General features: G+C 40.4%; 1 protein-coding gene across 1 annotated transcript in view; it reads left to right on the plus strand.

The window, feature by feature from the left end:
* nrxn1a (neurexin 1a) overlaps positions 1 to 26,670 on the plus strand; it is a 1,747,513-nt gene that overhangs the window by 1,023,026 nt on the left and 697,817 nt on the right. Inside the window, exons 17-18 of the mRNA XM_080200471.1 lie at positions 5,449 to 5,475; positions 5,883 to 6,002. Coding sequence (XP_080056597.1) covers positions 5,449 to 5,475; positions 5,883 to 6,002 — 147 coding nt within the window. The remainder of the gene's footprint in view (positions 1 to 5,448; positions 5,476 to 5,882; positions 6,003 to 26,670) is intronic.

The raw sequence follows: 26,670 nt of genomic DNA on the forward strand, positions 1-26,670 counted from the left end.
CCTGGTAAACCTCCTCTGCACCCTCTCCAAAGCCTCCACATCCTTCCTGTAATGTGGGGACCAGAACTGCACACAGTACTCCAAGTGCGGCCGCACCAGAGTTGTGTACAGTTGCAACATGACGCTGCGACTCCTAAATTCAATCCCCCTACCAATAAACGCCAAGACACCGTATGCCTTCTTAACAACCTTATCTACTTGATTCCCAACTTTCAGGGATCTATGTACACATACACCTAGATCCCTCTGCTCCTCCACTCTATTCAAAGTCCTCCCGTTAGCCCTATACTCAACACATCTGTTATTCCTACCGAAATGGATTACCTCACACTTCTCCGCATTAAACTCCATCCGCCACCTCGCGGCCCAGCTCTGCAACCTGTCCAAGTCACCCTGCAAACTTCGACACCCTTCCTCACAATCTACCAATCTACTAATCTACCAATCTACCAATCTACCAATCTACTAATGGTGAGAGAGTAGAAGTGTGGGGGTCAAAAAGGACTTGGGTGTTCTTGTTTATGACTCTAAAACTTAGGATTTAGGTAGAGCAAGGATTTTTTTGTTGCAGTATATAGAACTTTGGTGAGGCCACAGCAATTTTGGTTCCCCTATCTGAGGAGGGATATACTTACCATATATCACGTGAAACACAGGTTCACCAGATTAGTCCCTTGGATAGTGGGATTTTCTTATGAGGAAACTGGGTCTGTGTTCCCTAGAGTCGCCAAGAACAAGAGGTGGCCTTATTGAAACTGATTTTTTTACAGGGCATTATAGGGTGGATGTATATGAGATGTGTCCCCGGCTAGAGAAAGTAAAACGAGGGGACATAATCTTGGGTTAAGGGGTACACCATTTAAGACTGAGAAGAGGAGGAATGCCTTCTTCAGAGGATGGTGAATCTTTGGAATACTTCACACCAGAATGCTGTGGAATTCAATCATTGAGCATATGCAAGACAAAAATTGATACAATTCTGGAGGTGACTAACATCAAACAAATGGAGATAGTAAGGGAAAATGATTTTGAAGTAGTTGATCAGCCATGATCTGATTGAATGGTGGAGCAGGCTCAAAGGAGTGAATGGCCTCCTTTGTTCCTATATTCTTATTGTATCATTCAGAGCATAGGGTAAAACTAGACGTTTAAGACCAGGAAAGAGACCATGATCAGGGAGTTGGTGGGAACGTAATCCTCAAGCTGAAGAGGCAACAGAATAGACTACTGCACAGCAAGCTCAAATCCAATTCTTGCTGCCGTTGATTGAGGACATATCGTCATGACAGGATATGTCCAGAGTATACTTCAAAGAGGTGCTGGAATTCCAACAGGGTTGGGCATTTCCAATGAAACTACCCTCAACATACACTACAAACATCAAGCATGATAACTCTGTCTCCAAAACCCCATTCCTCATCCAACATCAGAAGATACAGGCCTAGCAAAGTAAATGAAAATGCTGAGGCCCTCAGCTGGATGACTGACTATGGAAGACAACCTACTTTTGCCAGGTTAGAGAGGATTATAGTAGATGCCATGCCCATACCTCAAGAAAAGGCAGCATTCACACACCAATCCTCTGTAGAATCTGGAAATGGAATCATCATAATTTCACCAAAGCAGGAAGGTGGTTTGGCATTGATCATCACACCCATAACATCAGATGTGGAGCTGGAAGTCAAACTCAGAAAGCCATTCCCACGGGGGAAATGCTTGATGCCAAAAGTTGAGTGAATGATTTGAGGGCAAGGAGCCCACTTAACAGTTTGGTGGAACCTGAAGCAGTAGCTGACAGTAGTCTAAGTGAAGAGGAATCAGATAGTGATAGGACATCCTGGAATGTGTGTGTCAGGGATTCTGTGAGTGCTTCTGTACAGTGGCTGACTCTAGTGTTGGTAGGAAATGCCAAGATGTCTGACAGGGAATGCTGCTGATCATATGTTCCACTGGAGACTTGATCAATTTCAATCCCTATATGGCTGATCCATCACAGAGTCTGGGTAATTTTGGCAGTGCTTGATTAGAAGGAGGGCTATGATGGTCATCTTGAGCAAGTGCTGGATATCATCCCAACCCATACCATTTGTCCAGATTAGTGATGCACAAAGGGAATGTTCCCACCAACATGGACTTGAATCTGCTAGCTGTTGTATCTCAATTGAACCAGCTGATTATGCAGTGGCTTAGTAAGCAGTCACTGTGTGATATGTCTCATTGCTGAGACGGCAAGGCACAAGTTGGGAAGCGTTTTTAGGGATCCCCAGCAGCAGGTGGCGATATTGAAAAAAAAATACTGAGGAGGGGAACTGGTTGGCCCATGTGCATCTCTCCCTGCAGGGAGCAGTGTCTTTCACAAGTTGAGGGACAGTGCCAAATTTTGTCAGATAGGGAGAAAGCAACAAGGATTAATTCAGGGTGTGTGACAGGAGCCTAGGGGAGTTTGAATCTCCTCATATTGGCTGTAGAGACTAGGAAGGATCTGGAAACCTAGCCAAGCTACCTTGCAACACTCTGGAGTCTGAGAAACCATGAGAGGATAGGACTGCAGCGAGGAGCTGGGCAACAGGATAAGTCTGAATAAGCCTGGGAGTTGGCTGTGTTGAGGAGTCAATGTCTTGTCTAAATAGGGCAGAGATTTGAAGCAGTGATATTCTAAGTTTGTTTCTTGGACTTGCACTTTCCCTTGAGAGTTTATACAGTTGTGACGCTGGTGGGATAAGGGAATATTGACTTTAACCTTTGTTGCTGTTTGGGTGCTTAATCCCTATGTTGCCCTAGCATCTTGAGCTACCCTGTTTGTGCTATAATTAGTGACTGATCACTGACTCATTCCATGAACCCTGTCATTCTTTGGGGTTGGCTTTTTCTCCCAGTCATATCAGTACAATCTCCACTCATTATCCAAGTAGATCTGACTCTTATGTGCATTAATCAATTTCAATCAAATCATTCTTTTAAGTACTCACAAACGCCACCCTTCTGAAGCTTCAGTGGGATCCTCTCATACATGGTGCACAAGCTGTTCATTCTTGTTAGCTTCAGGTCTGAACTATTCTGAAAGGCTAACTACAGCTTGCTAATTTTAGGAAAATGGGATACTAAACATGTCATGTCAGCACAACTAGTGCAATCAGTAAGAGTGTGAAAGGTTATCAGAAGATAGGCAGGGATGGGAAGTTGCGATTCAAACTAGTTCAGTCATGATCTTATCCACTGAGGATCAGGCTCGAGGGGTCAAGTGGCCTACTTTTGCTTTTAATTCCTATGTTCATCTAAGCAAAAGAGATCAAATCACCAATAATGTGCGTTAGCCTCATGGAGCAGGCACTGCAATGGGATAATGACCAAATTCAGGCATGATCCAATTTCATGCATTCAAGGTTCCAAGATAAGTTGGGATGATAAAATCTTTGCAAACTGATTTCATATTTCTGGAACAGCAACTGTGCTTGATTCTAATTATTTGTTCTCAGGATGGGTGTGATACTTGCAAAATTACATTTATTGGCTCGCACCAGTTTCTCAAAGAATGGTAAAGTTTTCCTTTGAAATTTTACAGTTTTTGTTCTGAAAGTGTTTTCACAATCATGTTAATGGAAAGAGCTTGTATTTAAATTGTGCTTTTTGTGACTGCAGGACTAATAAATTGTTTGAAATTGAAGCATAGTATGAAGTGTAATAATTGTTGGAATGGAGGAAGATATTGTGCAAAGTAAAGCCCCACAAATGGCAGTGATGATGAACACCCTAGTGACCTGTCAGCTTAGATTGTGACAAAGTTTTTGACTTTGTTTTTAACTGACAACTTCTGAATTAAAAATAAGAGTGCTATCATTGCATCAAGTTTCATACTTGAAGGTAGGGAATGCTAGGATTTTGACCCAGTGATGATAAAGGTACAGTTATGTGGCTTTCTGGGAATGTTATTGTGATACTACTACAAATATGGCTGCACTTCAAGTAAATCCCATGTACTGGCTTCAACAACCATCTCCAGTGATCACCTGAATAAAGAAATGCTTTCGGGATTCTGTCACAAACTGGCCATTCAAAACCTTGTTTGTACACTTGTCCTACTGCTTTAGTATAGTTGAAACATATTGGGAAGGATTTAATATGGTGGCAAAGGAAACCATAATCTGGTTGCACCCTTGCTGACCTGACCTCTGGAATCACACCTACCCAAGCTCCAGGCTCTCCTGAGGATATTTAATTGCTGCGCTATTAACTGGGGTCAAGAGCAAGGGTGGATAGGTGTCCACAACAAGGTCTGAGTGTGGTTTCTGTGGGCTGCACTTTCCTGATGCTGGATCCCTTAAATGGGCATGCAGTGCCTGAGAACTCCTCTACAAAGCCTGCAGCCAAACCAAACAGGATTTGTTGGATGAAGTGTCTCCTCCCTGCCAATGGTTGAATGGCAGTGAAATGAGACCCTGATGTAGCCTATTCGGAGCCTCAATTGGCCTCTAGGCACAGTGGCCACCCACAATCCCTTCAGCTCTGGACTTAATAGGGGGAAGGTAGCTGCACCTCCACACTGTACCCCCTGCCCCTGCAGTCCCCTCCCCCCACAAATCACACAGCCCCTTAAAAGTCAACCATTGTTTCTTACCTTTTCTGTGATGTGATTTTGGGGCTAAACAGCCCTACCTTGGCTAAATGATTGTTAGATTTGATCCTCCTTACATCAACGATCAGGCCTGTTGCTCACCTCTGCCCTGCCTCTGTGTTTTGATGATTTTCTTATGATACCATGGCCACAGTTCAATTGAATTTCAGCACGATCACGAAGATTTCAATTCAGCAAATTTGGCAATATAGCTCATCATTTTTGTACTCTTGGTTGCCATCTCATATTTGAAAGTTTTTAAGTTCAGTGATAATATCTTGCGTTTTATTCAATCTGAACTTGATTTGCTATATCGAAGCAAATGCAAGTCTTCTAACTTTCCCTGTCTTATCTTTTGCACTGATGACAAGGATTTGATAATAATTCCAGCTTTTTTTGGTGAAAAAATGACCACATGGGGAATATTTTACAGAGGACACAGCTAGGCAATGACACATGATAATGAATAGAAATGAAGTGCAGGCATTACTTTTTTTCCCATGTTATGTGAATCATAATTTAGAAACGTCTAATTATTATGCCTAGAGGTGAGTAATTTTCCTCATCTTATAGTTTTGTCATGCTTGCCTTTCCAAAATAATTTATAATTATTATAGTGCTATGGTAAAGTGTATCATTCTGATGGCAATATATATACTTATTCTTTCTTGCTTGCTTTTTGATGGTCAAAGGCCTGCTGTCATATCTTTTATTTGTTATTGCATCTTTCTCTCCTTTTAGCAGCATGTTTGCGCTAAATTATTTCTGATGTTTGCTAACATGCCACTAATGCTTACTAACCTTTTACATATTTTGCTTTTATTTTGCTGGCAAAGTTGCATTGATGAAAGCTGACTTGCAAGGTAGATAGCTGTGTGTTTGTACAAAACAAGACTGAAATCTATGTTTGTGCAATACTTATACAAACAGCACATATCTGCTTTGGAACTCGATCGCATTCATGTCAAAATTTCAGAATCAGATCAATATTTTTAAGAAGTATTGCCTATATGGGACTTTCAGTCTTGAATGTTTCTATATCAGTTATTTTAGTATGTTGAGTACATTTGTTTTACATTCTTCTTTGGATTCTGGTTTCCACTAGTAACTGTTTTAGAAACGTAAAGTTATTTTCTTCATTCTGACATCCAACCTAACCATGTTCCTTTCTATGTCCAATTATCAGTTGACAGAACGCATGCAAAACTCATTAATATAAGACTAATGATGTGCTTAGGCCAAAATGCATGTTTTGTCTGTTCTAACTTAGGGCCAAGCACAACCTGCCAAGAGGATTCTTGTGGAAACCAAGGTGTCTGTCTACAGCAGTGGGATGGCTTCAGTTGTGATTGCACTATGACTTCCTATACGGGAACCCTGTGTAATGACCGTAAGTACACAAATGGGTGTTTGGGATGTATCATGCTGTTGTGGTTCCAAAATTATTGCATTGCTTTGAACTTTGACAAATTATAATGCAGCCTGAAGTTGAAGGATTTGTGCAATAATCCAATGAGTGTGGGATCATTTGATAAAGAGGTTGATTATGAAGGGCAAAATTAAATGCTGAAACCAATATAAGGTGCTGCTGATCTAATTGTTTCAGGTGCAATGAGTGGTGCTTAATAAAAATATTGCTGAATGTGGTTGTCCAAAAGTAAAAAATGTATAAATATGGCAGAGTTCTGTAAAGTTTGTTTGAGAGTATCTTCCTAATTTGATGTTGCCTAACAGTGTCTTTCTGTGGCATTATTCTGTGAAATTAGCTAAATGAGAAGCAGTGGTGAATAGAAGTCTAGTTAGTGAAGGTAGATTGTGTGAAGTGCACTGATACGTTGAGTAACGTGTAGGAAATATTTAGCTTGCCAGAGCAATACACTATCACATTGTTAACTGATCTTTGGCTCAGTCTGCTTCTTTCTTATCCTGATTGCAGCCAATCACCTGATTCTGCTGCTCTTTTCCAATACTCAAGGGATGATTCTAACCCTGATTGCCACGCAGACAGGAAGTTAAAATCATTAGTGGATTTCCCATTATCAGCTCTCTTTGACACACGTGAGATTATGACCTGTTAGCCCAGTCCTCCTTTAAATTTGCAGAATGGGCTCCAATGATGACATTATTCAGGCCTGATTATATTCCAGTTGTGGGCCTGAGCAGGGAAGCTCTTGTGGCTTTCCTCTGCAAGATCAGAATTCAGAGCCTGAAGAGGTCCAAAAAGCCCACATTTTTCACTTTCTTGTAGGATCATGAACACCAAGAAATGCTCCCCCCGGCCTCTCAAAGAAGATCTAGGCCTTACCTACCCAGGACTTCCTCAGATGATCAACCCACTGGCATGTTGGGAATTATTACTTTGGTCATTGGCTGCCAGCCTTTGTCATTGCTCACTCACCTGCCAGCCACTGATTGTTGGTTACAGGTAGAAAATTAACTGGAATTTAATGCCCTCCCTTTAGGTATGTTTGGAGGCAGTGGAGTATTTAATCAAGCGGGAGGCTGTAGGTAGCATTGATCATAGTAGTATTATAAGAACATAAGAAATAGGAGCAGGCGTAGGCCATCTAGCCCTTCGAGCCTGCCCTGCCATTCAATAAGATCATGGCTGATCTGTCGTGGCTCAGTTCCACCTTCCCGCCCTCTCCCCATAACCCTTAATCCCCTCTCTTATCAAAAACCCATCAACCCGCGTCTTAAAAATATTTAGCCAGGCAGCCTCCACCACTTCAACGGGCAGAGAATTCCAGAGATTCACCACCCTTTGAGTGAAGAAGTTCCTCCTCAACTCCGTTCTAAACCGCCCCCCCTTTATCTTGAGGCTGTGCCCCCTAGTCCTACTGTCTTTTTTGAGCGAGAAGAGTCTCTCCACCTCTATCCTATCCATCCCATTCATCATCTTATACGTCTCAATGAGATCTCCCCTCATTCTTCTAAACTCCAACGAGTACAAGCCTAGTTTATTCAGCCTGTCCTCATAGCTCAACCCCCTCAACTCCGGTATCAGCCGAGTAAACCTCCTCTGCATTCCCTCCAAGGCCAAAATATCTTTGCGCAGGTGCGGCCTCACCAATGCCCTATACAGCTGCAGCAAGACCTTCCTCCTTTTATATTCAATCCCCCTCGCTATGAAGGCCAGCATCCCATTCGCCTTCCTGACCACCTGCTGCACCTGCAAGCTGGGTTTTTGCAACTCATGCACAAGGACCCCGAGGTCCCTCTGCACCGTCGCCTGCTGCAGTTTTTCACCACGTAAGTAATAGTCCTTCCTACCATTCTTCCTACCAAAGTGGACCACCTCACACTTGCTAACATTAAATTCCATTTGCCATTTCCTGGCCCATTCGCCCAGCCTATCTAGATCCTTCTGCAGACTCTCCACACTCTCCGCACAATTTGCCATTCCCCCAATCTTGGTGTCATCAGCAAATTTCGACACCCTACACTCGGTTCCCTCCTCCAGATCATCTATATAAATGGTAAAAAGCTGAGGCCCCAGCACCGACCCCTGGGGCACTCCACTAGTCACCATCCGCCAATCCGAATAGCACCCGTTGACCCCCACTCTCTGCCTCCTATTTGACAACCAATCCTCTATCCACGCTAACACCCTACCCCCAACTCCATGTCCCTCGACCTTCTGCAATAACCTCTTGTGAGGTACTTTGTCAAACGCCTTCTGAAATTCCAGAAAGACCACATCCACCGGCTCTCCTCTATCCACCGCCCTAGACACATCCTCATAGAACTCCAGTAAATTTGTCAGACACGACTTCCCTTTAATGAAACCATGCTGTGTCCGCTCTGTCAAGCAATTGCCTTCAAGATGCCTCGCAATTTCCTCCTTAATGACGGATTCTAACATTTTACCTACCACAGACGAGGTCCAGTCTAATGATCTGGGGACATAAGTCAAATCCCAACGTGGCAGCTGCTGGAACTTGAATTCAATTCATAAAATTGGAAATGAAATCTAGTCTCAATAATGGTGATCTTGGAACCATTGGTGATAGTCATAAAAACCCACCTGATTCACAAATGCCACATTAGAGAATAAAATCTATCTGTGTGTGACTCCAGTCCCAGAGCAAGTTGGTTGACTTTTAACTGCTGTCTAAAATAGCTTAGTGAGCCATTCAGTTCAAAGACAATCAGGATAGGCATCCAATGTTGGCCTGGCCCTGAAGTCCGATTAAAGAATACATAAAGTATGGTGACCCTGTCACCTTCCTTTCTCTGCCCGGATTAAGTCCAGGGTTGAAAGACACGTCAATGCTTCCTACCCCAGTGCCAATTGAGGTCCTTAAGTGAGCAATTAATGTCTATTTAAGGGTTTCATCCCGCTGTGACTGGTATTCATTCACTGACAGCCAAGACAGTTACCGTGCAAGAGGCTTGAAAAGGAAACCTTGAGTTTGGTTGCGGCTCCCAGGGGATCCCCTGAGTACCTCTGAATGAGGGGCCTGGTATTCACATGAAGGGGCTGCTGAGAGCTACCCCCTGCCCTTTCTTCCAAATCTCTGTGCCCCCACTAGCCAGTGATGCACTTCTTGCAATCTTCAACCTACACTTACCTGTAGCCTAGATCCTGCATTGCTAGCAGCTACCATCTAGTGGCAGTATTGAGCAATGAGGAACGACCGGCCGCTGTTTAACTCGCAACTCCCGGAGCGCGGAGATGGACTTCTGGAGTCTCACAATCCTGATATCCTGGACCTCAGGGAAATTTTGCCACTGGCTACTTCAGTGCTTTTCTGGCATTTAATATGGTAGGCCTTACCCAAAGAAAGTGTCGCACCAACATGTCAAGTCTCCAATGATGTAACTAAATTGCAGATTTAACTCAGGATTTATGACATTAAATCTTTCTTTTACCATCATATTTAATGATGTTAGATAAATATAATTTTGAGCAAGTTACTGAAATGTTAATGTTCGTTGCATAATTATAAAAATTGCAAGATCAGAAGACGTCAGAAAGCATGACATTGAAGCCAGCCAGCTTCTCAAAGTATTGTTTCACAACTCCCGGGAGAATGCACCTGATTCTGTATTGTACATGAAAGACATTAATACATTACAAATACATAGAACAAAGTACAAATAATGGGCTTTTGGCTTCTTGCGAGAGATAGTGAGTGTGATGCAAGCATTTTAATTAATGAGGTGGGTAAATGTTATGGATGGTAATTTCTTTCAACTACGTTTCTTTGAAAAAGTAGGGAAATAATAGATGATTTGAAGAATGTTAGCTAAACAACAATTAAGAAACTTTTTTGTTTAAACAGGCTTATTACTTTCTGAAATAAGTTACTCCACATGAAAGCCTAACCTTACTAAATTTCCAGACTTACTAAAAGAATGCTCGGCAGAATCTGCTGCCACGAAACAGGATGAAATTTTGATTTGATCTGTGTCATTGAAGAGGCTCAAGTTTAGACTAAACAACTCTCAAAAAGAGGAAATAATACCTTTGACCTTTACAGTCTTATGATTGGTACTCATTGGGCAGGATTTTCCATGCTTCGGAGTGGCAGAGGTAGCTTACCGTTGCCAACAGCGGGATCTTCTGATCCTGCCGCTGTCAACAGGGTTTCCCATTCTACACATCTCCCTCACTGTTTAGAAACCTGTGGCAGGGGTTTTTCATCAGCAGGACCGGAAGATCCCGCGAGCGAGAACGGCCAGAAAATAAGTATTTGTGAAAGAATGATGTGTGGTTAGATATTTATTTTTAAAAAGTGGCCCTGATGATGGCAAATATGGGTTTGTTTAGCGGGGCCTGGATTTTTCCATGTGGCATAGAGCGTTAACTCCACAGTACACCATGATTTTCTGACAGGATTTCCAACTGGAAGTAAACCCGGTTAGCTGGCTTAGCTTCCAGTCAGGTAGGAACCACTCCAGAGCAGGCTGCAGCCACTCCTAAGGTGAATGCTCTTTCAGTAAGCTCATTGGTCAGGCTTTAATTGGGAGCAATTTACTACGAGTAACAAACTTGGGGAGAGGAAATAAAAAACTCTTCCTAATGGTTATTTAGTTAACAGTTTTTAAATCTTTGATTATTACCCTAGTTTTATCCAGCAAATTTAAAGGCGTAAGGAATTATCATTCATTCTATTTATCCATTTAATTTATTAAAATAGTGAGAATGTGGGTGGGCAGGATCTGATCCTGAGGAGGGGAGAGTTTGTATTAAGTGTTCAGTGTAATGTAATTGCTTTTAAGTCACATTTGTTGTTGAGCTTTTGAATTCCTTGAGATTAATAACCAGTAATTAGATGAACTGTCTAAGTCTAAGAATGCCATGTCTAAGTTTCAAAACAAAAGTAGATTGCTTTCATCCTTGTTCATATATGTATGCATGTTTGCGATGTGTATACACTTTATCATGTATTATTCAGTAACAAGAAATGGAAAGCAATTGTGAATAAGTTATATGCCATCTGAACATGAGGTGAAGCTGTGTGCCAAAATCTATCACAAATTATAAGTGTCATCACATGCTAACTGTCCTTTACTATTCCTTCATGTGCTGTAGGAACTCAATGTTAGCACTGAGATATTAACAATGACCAGCAGATGGCATTGCACTCATTTAAATTGTATCATAGTAGCTACAGTTCTGCTTTTATCCCTGAGGTACACATAGAATTAATAACCATGAAGACAGTCATACAAAATACTTAACCTTTTATTCCTTGCAATCTAATGCTGCAGTAAGTTCACAAAATGATACCTTTGAAAATTCTGCTTGACTCAAGTATGTTACTTATTTGCTTATAAAAATATGAGTCAGTAAGATTCTGTTGCTGCTGTAACCAGTTGGCACTTATGTTGGCAAAAGTATGCTGCTCTTCTAAGATGTACATATGTCAGCACATTTTATAAATATTATTGATTTCCCAGTTTCATTTTCCATGATCCTTTGAGCATAAATTGGAACCCAGGAAAGGAAATAACACAGAATTCAGCATCATCACTACAGAGCTATTATTATTGAACACAGAAACAACTTCTAATTCTTCCCTTGGCCACCAGTTAGACTAGCTGAGTCCATGAATACAATGTGCACAGTCATAGGCGTGCACCCAATTCATTCCATGTTCTTGAATAATTTGGAGTTGAATGTTAAATGCAAGTATATACTTCTCTAAATAGTGAACTAACTGATCTTAACTGGAAAATATTGCACTATCTTATGTTGTGAAGTAAAAGATATGCTTTGTCTCAGATGCTTGGTAGGTTTGTGATGAAACAATGCAACTATAATTGCCTCATTTAATTTTGTATGTGTGCCATTTGTGTTAATGTATAACATAATAAAAACATACGCATGATTTCACTAGAAATAGTGGAGAGAATCTGCTCCTCCCTCCAAAGTTAGTGGTACTACTGTACAGTGAATGGATTCAATGCCTGAATGTGCACTGTTTAGTTAAATGTTCATTGCTTTAACTTGTTATGTTTTATCTTAGAATGATGTCACATAGTTTGCATTGTTTGTTACAAATCAATATACCAATTAAAAATGTAGGCATTAATATCTCTGTTAAAATAGAGGACAAATAAATATAGTTTAAAGAAATCAGGAGAATGAAAACCCATGAGTCACAATGCCAGTGCTTAAACTTCTTAGAATTTCAGGGGTCAATTGGAGGGCACAACACATGTAAAGTTCTCATGTATCCATTCATTGTTCATATGCAGAATAACTGCTGACATTAACTAAAATTTGAAGCCTGAATGATATGCACAGTTGAATGAAGTGGGTAATGATGTTAAGTGTACTAATCTGTGTGAAGAGAGCTCACACCAAATGAATGCTAAAGGTAAAGGACACCCACAAGCTGGCTCCCAGGCCTGTGGAATATTTTCAGCAATTTCTGCTTTTTAAAAAAAGGTTTCCAACATCTTAGGTATTTTGCTTCTGCAGCAAACATAAAGCTACTTGAGTAATCTGGAATGTTGCAGTTGGAGAGTGGGCAAATAGTGAGTGGAACCAATTTCATCAATCCTGCAAGCATGCAGGGACTGAGGCGTTTCTTACCCAAACAGTGCAAAATGAAAGGGAATCTGGGGGGAAATGATCCCAAATGCTAAATAATGTGCAAAGTATGGTGCATTTTAAGCCAATTTTCTGAAAAAAACTACACTTGTAACAAGAAAAGGATTAGAACTGTAATTTTACCAGATGCAATGATTAATGTTGAATATCAGAACAAATGTGAAATATCACTGAAATATATAAATGAATAAACCATGAGATTTCCTAATATATTAGTGATTTCTGTTTAACATATATCAGCAAGTTTTCTATCTTCCCTTTAGTGATCTGTTTACAGGACACGGCTATGGCTAGTCACGTTTGCCTTATAATTACTAGAATAAACTGTGATTTACCAGTGAATTCCATGCTCAGAATTGCACTGAATTACTGTCAGTCAGTGAAAGGACTGATTGGTTCATTGTGCGTGCGTGTTGTGTGTGTGAGTGTGCGTCGGAAGTAGTTTCATTTAATTATATCCTAGATACATTTATGGTAAGACCTGTCACTTGTAGCGAAGCACAGTATTTGTATTTAGATAGCATCTAATGCGTGCACTCAAAATTTGTTTTTCCATTCAGGTCTGTGGAGATGTCCATGGACCAACAGCGCAAACTTTGTATTCCCTCCGATTCTAAGATCCAGGCTTCAATTAAATAATGAGCCACTTAGTTGTGTTTATGTTGTCAGTGGTCCTAACTATATCTTGCTTTATATTACTGGTGTCCCTTTCAACTCTACAGCAGTTGCTGTAATGCTCCAAAGTTTTACATGATCTTGACTCAACTTCATGTTCCACATCTGGTCTATTATTATAAAAAACTGGTTGCTCTCAAAGATATTGACTGTTTTTAACTTCTTCCCATTGCTATTGAATCTCTCCATCGAACCTTTATGCTCTCACTCTTTACAATAATGTCCTAACTAGCCTCTCAGTTCCACCTGACATCCATCATTTGTTGCCCATAATCTCACATCCACTATTCCCATGTTTATATCATATTCCCAAATTGTCTCTGTGGAAACATGTTTATAGGAATTTCCCTCCCAGGAGGCTGAACATTCTGCCAAACTATGCTCAACTTGCAACAGGTAATGTTTTGATTATTTCAGGACAAACTGAATCTTGATCTGTGAAATGAATGTTTGCATAAGTTGATAAATCTTTGAAATTCAATCTGGCAGTGATGTTGAGTAGTGCAATAAAGCATTGTGCATTGCAGTTCAATACCCCCAACTCTCAGTAGAGGAGAAGCATCTTCAAAAGGAAACCAAAGCTAAATCAGAGACTACTGAGAGTTGGGGGTATTGAACTGCAATGCACAATAATGCTTCTGTAGGCTTTTAAAGGAAAAACTTACAGCAGAGGTCCAACACAAGTCACTCATCTGCATTTTTGGCCCACAAGCCCAGAAGAGGAGAAAATCAGAAGGAAGGTCAGCGATAATATCATTGAATTATAACTTGTGGCTACAAGTTTTACATTATAATCCAAGTTTAAGCAAAAACTGAAACTGGCACCTTCATGTTTAAAAACTGTGGTTCATCTCTCCCTATTTAAACACTATATTCACAAATAGAGAGGAAGGCCAATGTCAGACAAAGTTTGCTAAACATTTACAACCAGAGATGTCCCAACACAACAACCTCAATTTTAACTTGGAGTGAGTAGCCTGGGAGGGAAATTCCTATAAACATGTTTCCACAGAGACAATTTGGGAATATGATATAAACATGGGAATAGTGGATGTGAAATTATGGGCAATAAATGATGGATGTCAGGTGGAACTGAGAGGCTAGTTAGGACATTATTGTAAAGAGTGAGACCATAAAGGTTCGACGGAGAGATTCAGCTTTGGTTTCCTTGGGAAGATGCTTCTCCTCTACTGAGAGTTGGGGGTATTGAACTGCAATGCACAATGCTTTATTGCACTACTCAACATCACTGCCAGATTGAATTTCAAAGATTTATCAACTTACACAAACATTCATTTCACAGATCAAGATTCAGTTTGTCCTGAAATAATCAAAACATTACGGGTTGCAAGTTGAGCATAGTTTGGCAGAATGTTCCGCCTTCTGATCAACTAATAGGCCAACATTGTATAGCAATGTATTGCGTAATATCTATATCTATATCTGTGTTCATGGAATGATTCTTGAACATGTACCTTTTCTTTAAAATGTGATTTGGGAAATAATACACTGCTGTGCAACATAATTATGAAAACAACCCTAATGCAATCAGTTTGCAAAACAATACAAAAGGAATTGTGTTAGTTGAGGGAACATTCCAGACATTGGATATTGTATGTGGAATGAGCTATTAAAATTATAATCAGGGGTCAGGATTAATCAGTGAAATGTTATGTACATAAAAATGGGTGATTATAAACAAAGATAGGAAAGATCAACTGCAGATTAGGTCCATTAACAAGAAAAAAGTATTTTACCATCATACTGAAAATTCCTCTTAATGGAGATGAAATTGTTCCTTCAACACACCCAGTTATATGCTGGCTGTAAATTATACACCAGATGTTGTTCCTTCCATCAGTGCTTTCACCCCCAGGAAGACATTCATGAGCCTAAGACTCGTATTGTTCGGAATGCCTTTATCCATCTTGTATCAGTATAGTTGTTACTCGTGTCATCTTCTTGCAGTTTTTTTCTTCATTCACAGGATGTGGGAATTGCTGGCTAGGATAGCATTTGTTGCTTAATTGCCCTTGAGAAAGTGGTATTGAGCTGACTTATTGAACCACAGAGGTCCATATCATGTAGGTACACCCATGGAGCTGTTAGGAAGGCAGTTCCAGGAATTTGACCCAACAACAGTGAAGGAACGGTGATGATTGTCAAGTTAGAATGCTATGCATCTTGGAGGGGAACTTGCAGGTGGTGATGTTCCTATATCTGCTACCCTTGTCCTTCTAGGTGGTAGAGGTCATGGGTTTGGAATATGATGTTAAGGGAGCCTTGGTGAGTTGCTGCTGTGCATCTTGTAGATTGTACATACTAATGTCACTTTGTACATGGTGAAAAGGGAATGAATTTTAAATTGGTGGATGGGTTGGCAATCAAGCAGGCTGCTTTGTCCTAGATGAGTTTTTTGAGTGTTGTTGAAACTGAAACTTCCCCATTGTGGAGAGTATTCAATCACACATCTGTAGATGATGGGCAATTTTTGGGGAGTCAGAAGGTGAGTTACTCATTAAAGAATTCCCAGCTTCTGACCTGTCGTTGTAGCTGCAGATTTATATGCTGACCCAGTTCAGTTTCTGGTTGGTGGTGACCCTGCAGGATGTTGACAGTTAGGGATTCAGCAATGATAATGTCAATAAGTGTCAAAGAGAGATGGTTAGATTCTCCCTTGTTGTAGATGGTCATTCCCTGGCATTTGTGTGATACTCGTGTTAATTGCTCCTTTTCAGTCTAGGCTTGAGTGTTGTACAGGCCTTGCTGCTTATGGACACAGATTGCTTCACTATCCGAGGAGTCACAAGTAATGCTGAACATTGTGCAACATTAGTGAAAATGCCCATTTCTGACCTTATGATAAAGGGAAGGCCATTGATGAAGCAATGGAGATTGTTGGGCCCAGGAGACTACACTGAGAAACCTCTGTGATAATGTTCTGGAACCAGGATAATTGACTTCCAATGGCCACAATCATCTTCCTTTATGTTAGGTATGACTCCAAGCATTGAAGAGTTCAGAACTTCCATTTGGCTGTCATGGTAATGCATCTTTTATTTTACATGAACAATACGATATCAATGATATGTTTTAATTGCCACTATGCTTACAGCTGGTTAAGAAATCCAGGGAGGAAAACTTTGTTCATATAGTACCATTTTGCTACTCAGACAACAATCAATTCCCTGAGATGAGACAGTATCATGGGCTATCGCCTGTAGATTTGAAACCCAAGCAGTTGCACAGGTAAACTCACTATCCCAAAAGGGAAAAAAACAGTATGGAGTGCTTAGGGGAGAAGAAAAGGAGACGATGCAGAATATTGTGCTACAGTCATAACTAGGGTGGAGGGAAAGATCAGCTTAACATAAGGTAGATTGGCCAATACTCCTGTGTTAGCTGAATAGCTGGAGATTCGTGTAAGCAGCGAGAGGTAAATATAATACCTCTTGCCCCCTGGCCCCCAGGTTCTACTTCACCATGGTCTCTGAGACCGTGCCTCCTACCCTCCTCATCAGGGCCTGTCAGATTGTCACCTGGTGAAACTGAAATACGTACAACATTAATATCTAGCACAGCTTCTCACTCATCGCCTGCTTGTGGCACTGGCAGTAGCCACTGCTGCTCTCGGAACAGGATTTGTCGCATCCGTCATGAGTGAATAGGAGTTGTTCTCATTCTAACAAGCACCCGCTACCCCCACCACCACCATTTTCATTATTTCCCAGCCCCCCCAGCCAGCCCAGGAATTTTGAAATATTGAGCAAGGTGTTAAATTGCATTGTGGAGACTATAGCCCAAGGCTTTCTTCAGCTGATGTCAAAAGATGAGTGTTTATATGTTCCTCAATCACTCTCAGTCACCTCCACCCGTCTGTACTCTTGGGATGCTGAAAACAATTGCAGCAGTTGTCAGTTAAATATGTGAAAAGAGACATTGATATTTAGATGCTAGAACTGAGACATCATTTTGATCCTTCTGATTAAGCTGTACACTGAATTTAATCGTACTCCTTTTTTAATTTAGCACTGTTTGGTTCGCCATCAGTTCACTCCTCATCATCTGTTTAATTTTCTGTTTTCAATCCCAAATTGTCAAGATTCCCCAGTTTGAATTTTTCAAAATATACTTCCTAACTATTCAGCTGAAGGCACATTTCCAGCAATTATTCCACATTCATTTACAGAGGAAAAAAATCAGTGACATCAAAAGATTACAACAACAGCTCTGTGAAAAAGAAGTGTTCTGTGATTTCTCCATTTGAATTCTTTATTAATTCATTATACCTGCGTCCTGATCAAATATAGTTCTTTCTAAATATTAATCTTTCTTTTGTTCCACATATCCCTTGTTTTACCGCAGGCATATAGTGATATACATTATTAAAATAAGAGAATAAATGACATAAATATTCCCCTTTGTTATATTTTAAAGACCTGGATTATTTTTAAGCTCTATTTGTGCAGTGTGATTTTAAAATCGCCTGCAGTGATTATTAGCAAAGGGCTAGCTGTTCTCTGTATTGACACAGCAAAAGCCTGAACTAATAGGGAAAAAAAACTTCCATTTTAGTTTGTCTCCTGTCTCCTTTTCTGTTTCAACACTCACCACCCCCCCCACCCATGCAATATTTGACTTGCATGAAGGTAGTCACTTTTTAAAAAAATGTGTTTGTTTCCAAAGTCTTCAAATGATTTATTTCTGAACCTTTTCATATGAAACCCCTTTCACAACTATATTAATGAAGGAGTTAACCCATCTATTTTGAACAGGTACTAGCTCGATTAAATAATATCAAAGCATTGTGATAAAATGTGTTCAGCAGTCATACGCTAATATTGCACCAGATTCTTCAAGGCTCAAGTGTTTTATTTGCTCTCAAGTTGTAGATTCCCCAGCTGTCTTGCATCCTTTCCTGCTTGAGAGAGCAGACAGGCAATTTGTTCCCAGGCGACTGTTGATGGGCACTCTCACCCAGCTGCTAAGAATCATTTGAAAAGTGCCTGGGGTAGCTTGCCTGCCACTTTACTTTCCCTCCCTTCGTCCCTATAGAGAAAGACCTGGCCTTAAATGAAGAACTATTATGTGAAGAATTCTGGGTGTGAGCACATTCTTTACCACATGTGGATCAGCACCTTGGAGCAAAAATCTGCTGCACTGAAATACAGCTTTCATTTCTTTATTTTTGCTTCTGATTTTAAATGCTGAATGCTTTCTACTTTTTCAATATTCACCTTGCTCCCCAATTTCTCAGTTCCCTGGGTCAAGTGATTGCTTGCTATTATTTCCAAAGAATTAATCATCATTTGAGGGTTGATTGACAGCAGATTTCAGGGGCTCTTCCCATAGATTGCTTGCCAACAATGTGTGTGATAGTTGTGACAGTCTGAGGTACAAAGGAATCATTGACAATAGCTTGAATAGAAACAGAAAGGTCAGTCAGTGGCTTTGACATCATTGAGAGAATGCAATTTATGCAATGTTATGCTGTAACACCTTCCAGACAGCCAATCACTACTTATACAAATATTTGTCATTGTGAGTCCTTGAATGAAATTCTGTTCTTTATATATTGCTGAGTCATAGTGTTTTGGGGGGAAAAAGAACTCTATGCTCTTGGTTAAAAGTTGTTGGAAGATAGTTGGCATTAATTAAGAAGAATCTCATGAGAAATGTTTAACATATGACAGATTATCAAACAATTATCCTTTTAGCTTGTCACCAGCAAAGGTGCTTGTTCGACTAATGTTTGAGCAGAGACTAGAAGAGTTGGGAATGTGGCTCAAATAGTTGCTGAATTAGTGATAATGCAGTCTGCCCATATTATCCTAGGGAACTGACGGTAACATATCATCACCTGATTTTCCAGTTTGATGTACTCTGCTCAGTTCCTCGGGGCAATGCAGGTTGGCTATCTATCATTACTTAATGCTGCATAAAATGCAATTTTAATGCAGTCAGATTCTACTACAATTTGAATTGAGCTCTGTTTATGACTTTGCAAGGTAAGATGTGAATCACTTGCCACAGAGTACCTAGCCATTGTCCTATTTTTGTAGCCATGGTGTTAATAATTGACCAGTTCAGCTTCTGGCGAATGGTGTTGTCTGCCCAAATACTTATCCACTGATATGCTTAAATTACTCTATCAACTCAAAATCAGTCTGCCCAGAGAATTAGGGGAAATTTTAACCTTATCTGCTTGCCCCAGACCAGGCAAATAGTTAACTTTTTCAGGTGGTTTGCCTATTGACATCTCCCACCAATCCCATGATCATCTATTTCAGCCTGCTCTCCTCAGCAGTTAGCTACCTTAAAGCCTGAAGCCAACAGAGTCCTTCTTTAATATGCAAATCAGGGGCCAATTGTGTAATCAAACTCAACCACAGTTTAACTGTGATCTGAGCTGGAAAACCTTTGTGGGAAGATGCCTAAACATATCATAATTGTATTTTCCCTGTATGGACAGGAGGAACAGCAGTATTTCTTGGTCACAAAAGAAAAGTTTACACTTGTCCTGTGCTGCAGTCCCACCCTACCCATCCCACCCCACATTCTTTCTCTACTTGAAAATCCTCCTGAAAATTCCTTCCCCATGATCTACCTTCTTTCCAGAGACCCTTTCTTTTAGTTTAGGCTGGTGACTATCTGATATCCTGCCTAAAGCCACTGGCCAGCTGTTGCTTCCAATCTGTTTTGGCTCGGCCATCACGAATGGTCAGTAGATTAGTCCAGAATTTAATACCACTTGAATCTTATGCTGAGGTCAAGTAGTTTGCGCTCACCCCTGTTTGCTCAATTCCTTTTCACAGTCAAAATTAGGGTTGCTAGGTCCTGTATTATCACCCCACATGTGAAGAAATTTGTTGCAGCATCAGTCTTGAACTTGCCTTTTGCCGGCTACTACCTATGTTGCTTTGTTCTTTAGTCACGTTTAACTTGACATGACTTTTAAGGTGAAAGGTTTATATTCTATTTTGTATCTCTCATACTACTTGAGATCCCATCTTATTTATCTCCTTTGAAGGCAAAAGATTGTTCCAACCTTCCTTCATAATTTCATCTACTGATATTGGGAACTAATCTTACCAACTTTCTGTATTATTTTCATGGCTTGGACATATCCCTTGTGTGTCACTGATTAGGACTGAATGCAGTATTTAAGATGAGTCTGACCCAAGCATCTTCAGCACGATCATGTCTTATATACTTTACTGACATGGTGATGCTGCTCAGTATTTTGTTTGCTTTGTTCATTACTGTTTTTCAATAATTTGGCATCATTGGTATAGGTTAGTGACACTATCAGGTTGTTTTCAGCTTCTTCGCCAGCTATAGCCTGTGCCATATTCTTTTGTATTTCCTCGTGTTTTCAAAATGTATAAAACCTTGTGCTTTTATTTTGAATTTTATATGCAATAATCCTCCCCACTTAGAAATATGTTCAAAGTCCTTTTTCAATTCTTTGACAGTTCTGTTTAACTGAACTGCTTTCTTTCCTCCGATTGCATAACAGAGCAACTTGCAGTGTGTGTCTGAATCCATTAATTTACATAGATCAGAAACTATTGGTGTTCTGATGCCAATCACTAGGGCACTCCATTAATTCCATCTCCCAAGCCTGTCATTTTCTTCTGTTACTCAACACTTCTCTTTTCGCCAATTCTATATCCTCCATAATTTATCAGGATGCACATACTGTCTTAAACTTGTGAAACAGCCGTTAATATAGAATTTGATAGGAAAATATTTTGGAATTTTTTGGGGAAGTCACTTGCTCAAAGAATGTTGAAGAGCAGTCAGACCTCATTTGCCCTTTCTAAAACCATGTTCCACATTGGCTAGTGTGTAAGAGGATTATTTTTATGTAGGCAATTGCAAAAGGATTTAATGAACGATTTTCAATATTTTGCCATTTACTGACGTAAAACTATTGAGCCTGTTTTTTTTTTGAAGCAAAACAGAAAAATGCTGGAAAATCTCAGCAGGTCTGACAGCATCTGTGGAGAGAGAATAGAGCCAATGCTCTATTTGGCCCTGACAAAGAGTCATTCAGACTCAAAATGTTGGCTCTGTTTGCTCTCCATAGATGCTATCAGATCAGAGATTTTCCAGCATTTTTCTGTTTTTGTTTCAGATTCCAGCACCTGCAGTATTTTGCCTTTTTCTGTCTTTGTGGAGGTTTGATTAGTCACCTTTTTTGAAGTAGGTATCATGTTGGCTTGTTTCAAATTCAGTGAGACCACACATATATGTTCATTGATTGCTTCATGATGACTGTCAGCACTAAGTAGATTTTGCCTCTAGAATCATTTAACAATCTTGGTTGTGCGAACTCATCCCTTGAGATGGTTTTGAACTCTTGCAAGTGAAACCAAAGTTTGGATTCCTGTCAGACCTCCGATGATAAGTGGCATGCTACTGGTGTCTTCTATTGAGTACTCCTAGGAGGTAGTAATTTAATACGGTAACTATTTTCATATGATTTATAAATTTGCACCCCTTTTTCTTTAATAGTGCTCTTGCTCTATTGTACTGTCAGATTTTTGTTTTGTAATGTCTGACTTATGCAGCTATTAATTTCCAATTGTCTTTGACCACCACGTTTACATTAGTTTGGAAATTCCTGTCGGCTTTCAAAGGTATTTACCCAATTTTTGGATAGAATTTCATTGTAACACACTCACTGACAGTTGGGGTTAGGGGTGTGGAGGAAGTAGTGAAGGGCAGTGTTTCAGTCACAGACTTTGCTGTGGCTATTTAATTCAGCCATAGTATTAACATACTGCTTTTGGATTTCCTGTGAGAAGCTTCTCAGTGAAAGGCTCCATACTAAAAGAAACCCAGTAACGGTCCAAATAGCTACATTCAGCATTATTTGTGAAGGCAGAATGATAGAGAAGGTTGCCCCCTTGTTCTGTGACTCTTTTTTGAAGGTGATGCTGGTAATAATCAGATGAGAAGAAAAGTGTTGTTCCATACAGATGGGAGGAAGAGGCCAGTTGCCTAAACTAAGCGGGAAGTCCCTGAACTAGTGGACAATACGAATGTGTTGATGCCTTGTAACTGGATTCAATGCTACAAGAGGTTATTGACTTAATAATGGCAGGAAAAGTGAGTGGCATCCCATTTGCAGGTGTCAGCTCCCACTTTCAGAATTACCCAGCATCCTCTGCACAGCACTGCCCAGACTAGCACACTTTCCATTCCATGCTCCAGATCCATTCATGCTCCTCCAGGCACCACTTCACTTGCCCATCTCAACAGCCAACACACATCCACCCCCATCTTATTAGTTTCTCACAGCCATCCCTCACAATCATCTTGCACAAATATTGTCATTCAACCATTGCCACATATTCACATCTCACACTCAGAGATCTCTGCTCTCTTTGATTACAGAAGGGAGCTTGCAACTTCAGGGAGAAACAGATAACTGGGGTGGGCCTATGGGCCACATTGATTGCTATGGAGGAACAAACTTTTTACATTGGAAAGGTAACACAGTTCATGGGTTTAGGCAATGGAGAGATTTAGGCCTCATAAGTACCTGGTGATTGCATTAGATATCATACTTCTACTTAACACAACACTTACTCATACCCATGTCAACAACAATTCATTCATTCATTCATTCAGAGGAGTCAAGCACTCTGAAGATGCACAACCGCTTAACTCATGCACACTGCACACTATTGCAGATATACACACCTTAGTGGGTACTGCAGAACCTGGTGGAAGGCACTCTGTCATATTTTAGAAACATAGAAAAACCACAGCACAATACAGGCCCTTCAGCCCACAAAGTTGTGCCGAACGTATCCCTATCTTAGAGATTACTAGGCTTACCTATAACCCTCTATCTTACTAAATTCCATGTACTTATCTAAAAGTCTCTTAAAAGACCCTATCGAATCCGCCTCCACCACCGTTGCCGGCAGCCCATTCTATGCACCCATTATAACATTTTTAAATGTTATACTCTCAAATTAATTTTAAAATAACTACCCTGGAAACATCTGTTCATAACTTCACAGGTCTGCACTGCCAGCAAAGATCTCTATATGGATGGACATTGTCTATATAGTCTTCAAGCTATTAATTTTAATCTTGGGCTCAAAATTACCCCTTCAGTGCTTGTAAAAAAAAAACACGACTCTTACCTACTGATGAAATATAATCTACAGCTATTGAGATGTCTTTTGCTGAAAGACAGAGGAAAGGTGAAAGGAAATACTTATTGTTCAAAGGCTCACCCATAGTCTGTCACTTTTTTTGGTAAACAATGCTACTTACATGAAAAAAATTACCCTAATGGAGAGTCATCATTTTTGTTCTCCCTTTCTTTCAAGGTTGCTGCGATTAGATTTGATCAAACGTGGAGTTCAGCCATCTACATTGAACATTAGACTCCATTTAATGATAAATCATCTTGAAATCTTTTGAATATCTATTCATCTTAGGCCTGAAAGTTTAATGTTTGCTTAGCTGTCTGAGTGCAGAAAGTATTGATAAAATTTGAAGGTAAAGGTACAGCTAATGTAGGCTTTGTTTATGATCATTCATTATCACTTCATGAAACAGATGTTGAGTTGCTTCTTCCAGTATAAATATTGAGCATATTTGCCTCAGGGAAGCTGTTGTCATTTCAATTGCATAGTACATAACCATTTCCTTCTGAGGAATTAAAAAAAATGATTATTTCATTCTTGAAAACAAGAAGCCCCCATGCGAGCATTATTGAGTCAGCTTTGATATAACAAAAACAATTAGGAGATTGGCATTTATTAAATTTTCAAAATAACTGTTTTCTGCAGTATCATTTTCAAACATGAATTTTCTTCACATGATAGTTTGCAGGAATTTAAATGCTGTGAAAATAACGTAGCATGTTATCCAGGTAAACAAAATAAATCTGTCTCTCTTGATATCACTGATCTTTCACATGAGCGGATTTGTGTAATATAATTTCCACGCAGCCAAAATTGTATCACTGCCTCTCTGCATTTCATGTTTATATTGGATAGAGTTTAGGGTTACACACAAGTACTTTCAATCTGATTTCATTCCAAACCTGTTTGGCTAAGTTTTCTATTTTTGCAGCTCACAGTGACTACTGCCTTCCACCCCCACCACCTCCCCACCACCCCCGCAACACACCCCTCCCTCACCCCACACCCCTGTTGCATTGAGCTAACTTTCTCATGTTTAAGATTAAGAGTAGCTGCTTTCTATTTAGAAGATGGGGATAAAGAAGACTGAAAATTTCATTTGAAGAATGTATGAAACCTAATGTCAGATATAATTGTAATATACAAGTGGCATTAAAGATAACTTTGGGGAAAGATGAATTTGTACTACATATAAACATTCTTAACGCAGCTAAAATTATTTTAGTTCTTTTCTTTCTCTATTTTCTACTGACATTGCTAATCCTATTAGGTATATGATTTCATAACTGATGGGTTTTTTTTAACCTCTCCCAAGAACTATTCTTCATGTTATGATCTAATTAATGATGGTCAATTAGCTATTCAGGCACAAGATGAATCACTTTTTAAAAAACTTATTCATTCTTTGGCATTTGGATACCACTGCAAAGGCCAGTATTCCTTGTTTTCACTGAAATTGGTGAGCTGCCTTGTTGAATTGCTACTGTCTGAGTGGTGAAGATTCACTACCACTGCTATTGAGCAGGTAGTTCAAGGATTATGATATGATATTATGATATCATAAGGATTATGATACATAATAAAGGAATGGCATCATATGTTTAAGCCAGAGAGGAATTTTGAGGTGATGGTATTGCCATGCACCTGCTACTCCTCCTCCTAGGTAATGGAGGTTGCAGATTTGGGAGGTGCTGCCAATGAAACCTTGGCAACTTACATCTTCTGAATGATACATAATGCCATTGGGTGGTATCTTGAACCTGTGTTCGCTGTCTGTCAGTTGCCAGTGGGGGCTCAAGATCCAGAAGGCGCAGTTCTCTCAGGTGAGAATGCAATTTTGGATCTTACCCTCCCTTCGTCAGTGTTGTCATCAGATCATGCCCACAACATTGTGAATCTGATTTGCGTGGATTTCCATTTCATTTCAATATTATTAACCCAACCCCTCGCTCAATATTGACCCTCCTGCCATATCTCCAAACCACACTGGCATGAAGTCACATCAGAATGGTTGAGTGGTTTACAGCAGGTACAATCAGGTTCACACAGACATGAGCCAGTTTTGTGGGTCTCCCCGGAGTGCTAAGCAAAACATAGCCCTGGGGGACAAGGGACATGTTCGAGCAGTCAATGCCCCCTTGACACTGCCCCTTGGACCATTCTGTCCAGACCACCCTGGCAGTGCTAACCTGTGCCAAGGGGAGCCCCAGTGGGAGCCTAATTGGAGGAGATGGGGAGGGAGGTGGATCTGTGCTAATGTGGTTGTGGGCCAAGAGCAGACAAATGAGGAATGACAATGAGGGTCATTTGTGGGGATGAGGGTGGTGACACTGGAGAGAAGGAACCTATGTTTGCTGTTGGTGGGGGGAGGTCAGAGGTGGGGGGAAGAGAAGGGACCAATGATCATGGGAGGGAGAGAAAGGGCCAATGGTTGAAGGGGGGACCAAAGGGGCTGATGATCATGGTGGGGGAGGAGAAGGGACTAATGATCACAGTTGGAGGGTGGAGAAGGGGACGGATGATTGTAAGAGGGATTTTCGTGTGAATGCTGGTTCCAATTGGGGGGTGGGGAGGGGAGCCCCTGAGCCCTCAGTGATGGGGAGAGGTTTAGTTTTGCTCTGATTGGGGTGCCCTTTAATGGTAGCATCTGATCTCTGAGCAACCGGGTTTTGGCAGTGTGCTTAGGACCTGCCTCCTGTATCATGCTCCCTTGGCAGTGTGGGCTAGAATTTGGAAACAAACCCGAGTGGTATAGCTGGAGAGAAATATGTGATTTTCTCACCAGAAACTACACTCTGTCATTTTTTTGATAAAATTTTGTCCACTGTATGCTGGTAATTGAGAGAATGGATGTTTCAGCTGGAGAATTGGTTGCCATTTAATTTGAATTATTTGTCCATGATAGATTTAAGGTACTTGGATGTTTATACAAGCTGTACAAATACAAGCGAGTGAAGGGTATCCCATCACTCTTCTAACATGCCTTTGAGGTGATGGAGAAGCTCTGCTGAGCCACTCACCACAAAATACCTAGCCTCTTATTCAAATATCAAGTTACACGTCAGATGCAATGGTTTTGAGAGTTTCTGGTCAATGGCTACCCCCAAAATGTTGATAATGGACCTCAACAATAGTGATTA

The sequence above is a fragment of the Carcharhinus amblyrhynchos genome, chromosome 12 (assembly GCF_965287045.1).
Source record: "Carcharhinus amblyrhynchos chromosome 12, sCarAmb.v2.hapA, whole genome shotgun sequence".
In the NCBI taxonomy this organism is placed as follows: domain Eukaryota; kingdom Metazoa; phylum Chordata; class Chondrichthyes; order Carcharhiniformes; family Carcharhinidae; genus Carcharhinus; species Carcharhinus amblyrhynchos.